At 42.0% G+C, this 2919-nt stretch overlaps 1 protein-coding gene across 1 annotated transcript; it reads right to left on the minus strand.

The window, feature by feature from the left end:
* Nucleotides 1–240: 240 nt before the first annotated feature.
* Nucleotides 241–1334, minus strand: LOC121937669 (plexin-B2-like; the record flags this gene model as incomplete). Its single annotated transcript, XM_042480996.1, has 3 exons — nt 241–499; nt 587–723; nt 1140–1334. Coding segments are annotated over 3 exons (519 nt in total), but the record flags the coding sequence as incomplete, so codon positions are not given.
* Nucleotides 1335–2919: the final 1585 nt, after the last annotated feature.

The raw sequence follows: 2919 nt of genomic DNA on the forward strand, positions 1-2919 counted from the left end.
TCACACACACACACAGACACACACACACACACACACACACACACACACACACACAGACAGAGACACACAGAGACACACAGACACAGACATACATTCATTAATTTCAGTATTTTATTTAAACGCAAACAAACTGATGGAAATATTTATCTTTTAACCGTTTGAAACCTGGATCTGCTTCCAGACGTCTTTCAGATGTATTTAAAGCATTTCAGCCAAATGGTTTTATCTCTTGTGGGAATTAGTAGATTTAGAAAATGATTTTAGTATTTTAATTTCAGTGTTTTACTTCTCTGAAATATAAAAACAGCTGACTCACCACTGGAAGCTGTCTCTGGGGTAATAATCTGTGATTTTGGGGTTCTCAGAGTATTGGTACGCAGCCAGGACGTCCTTGGTGGTGTTTCTGCCGTAACTCACCCTCACCGTTAACGGGTCAGAGGGGACCTTCTGTCCCGGGTACTTGCCGGTCTTACAGGTGATCTGAGAGCCGAACTCCATCCTGCAGAGGACAGACGAGGACACTGATGTGTCTCCTCAGAGGACACAGAAGCATGTGAGACTCTGTGTAAACAGGTAACTGGCTTACACTTCACAGGGGACGGTGCCCACCCTGACGGAGACATCGTCCTTGGAGGCGGTGTCCAGGTCCTGTCCTCTGATGGTGATCACGGTCCCTCCGGCTGCTGGACCCCTCGCAGGCTGGACGGAGGACGGTTTGGGGTCCTGGACACAGACGATGATACACAACAAGTTTAATCAGCGTGAATGACCTTTAACCCTTAAAATAATGTTACAGAAAAAATGTATACCTTTAAAAATAATCATCTTCAGCACTTTTTGAGTAATTTAGTTTTTGCTCTCTACTTTTCTTTTTTGCAATTTTCAGTAATTTTCTTGTGACAGTTTTTTTTTAAATATAATTTTTGGGCCATGTCTTTTTTTGCCTTCTCCCAATGTTTTTTTTTTTTTTTTTTTTTTAAAGAAATACAAATTTCAGGTTTTAAAGGGTTAATTTAGCATCACATGCAGAAACTTTTCATCCTTCAGTCTGTCACAAACACTCAACATCAGCACATCTGGAGATACACACTTTAATGTTAGACTAAACTGGCAAAAAATACTAGATTAAGTACAAGTACCTTGAATGTGTGCTGAAATACTTGAGTAAATGTACTCAGTTCCACTGCAGCTGAGCCTGTCTCCTGACTCAGACTCTCCTCTTTCTGTGTGTTAATATTTCCTGTTTTTGTTGTCAGAGTGTTTTCCTGCGTCTGAATATATTTCGGGCTGCGGCCTCCTGCTGCTCGCCTGTTTGTGTAAAACTGGCGGAGCTGCTGTTGAGAGTTTGTCTCTCTTCAGGGAGATTTACTCTGAGCAGCGACAACAAATCTGAACCAGCAACAAACCAAATGTTTCAGTCCGTCTCAGCAGCTGCGCTCACACCTTTATTATCATTTCTTTGTTTATTTATTTCAGCCTCCAAACGGAACAAATAACTTGTTTCACACGCTGCGTTCAGCTGCTGCGTTCAGCTGCTGCGTTCAGCTGCTGCGTTCGGCTGCTGGCTCTTAACTCTCCACACACGCTGACTTCTTATATTTTCAGAGATGTTTTATCCTCCAACGGCGCCGCTGAATTAATATCCGCTCCTGTTTTGTTTGTCAGGCCGTCGGCGGCGACAGAACCTTCCAGAACAAACAGGAAACCAAGCGGCTGCTGAGCTCCGGCCGGCACCGCCGCCTTTATCAATATTCCTGAAATCCTCCCCGAGCTCCCCTCCGAGTGTCTGCGGTCACAGCTCGCCGATTTTAAAATGTGTCTCAGGTCTGATGCGATCAGAGGGAGCAACTCTCAGGCTGAGTCCTCTCTCTGCGTCTGTGAGCGAGCTCGCGCTCTGTTTCTGCTTACGAAATGAGATTATTTTCCTCCCAAAGTTTTTCTGTCTGAAAATAACTGCAGACAAAGAAATCAACTCGTTATGTGTGTAATAATAATAATAATAATAATTTTCAGCACTTTTGGGGTATTTTGGTTTTTGTTTTCTACTTTTCTTTTTTGGCTATTTTCTGGTAATTTCCTTGAAATATATATATATTTTTTTATAATTTCGTGGTCATTTTTGAGCCATGTCTTGTAAAGTTTGCCTTCTCCCAATGTTTTTGAAAGAAATCAAATTTGCCCAGGTTTTAAAGGGTTAAAGGGTTTATTTAGCATCACATGCAGGAAGTCTTCAGGAGCTTGCACTCCTGATAATTTTCCTGCCAAAGTGTTTCTGTCTGAAAATAAGTGCAGAGAAAAAATCTCTCCTGAGCATCAACAGACTGTCAGAGATGATAGAAAAATAATCACAGGCTTAATGAAGTCGAGATTTTGGAAAATAACTGAGTCACAGACTTTATCTGCAAGTTCAGGTGTAATTTACTCCAGCTCTGTTCTAAAGTACAAACAAAGGTACTTTTACTGTAGTTTGTGCTCCTTTCTCCTTCATCTCAGAGGTAACGTGTAGATTTTACTGCCTGACAGCGAAGGCTGGGCAATAAAACGATAACGATATCAATCGGGATATAACTTTTCCTCGATTGAAATATGAGACGTAGTCGATAGAATGTCGATTGAACTCATTCCAGCCGTGTCCTGACAGACAACACCAACAGCCAATGATAATGAGAATAACGCCACAGAGAGCCAAATTCAGTGAAGGACTTTGACTGCAGAACAGCTGAGTGTTTGACAGCCACAGCATTTCATCATCGTGGAAACAGCTGATGGTCCCACAGCAGCGCAGTGAGATTATAATGTCCAACAGCACACGGACATGTCCAACAGCCCAACCATTACTGTATAAACCCTGTTTTATGTATTTCATGTACTGATTATTTGTTCCAGATGAATCTTGAGGCTGTTTAACACTCTGTGCAG

Source organism: Plectropomus leopardus, unplaced genomic scaffold (assembly GCF_008729295.1).
Source record: "Plectropomus leopardus isolate mb unplaced genomic scaffold, YSFRI_Pleo_2.0 unplaced_scaffold27062, whole genome shotgun sequence".
Lineage (NCBI taxonomy): Eukaryota > Metazoa > Chordata > Actinopteri > Perciformes > Serranidae > Plectropomus > Plectropomus leopardus.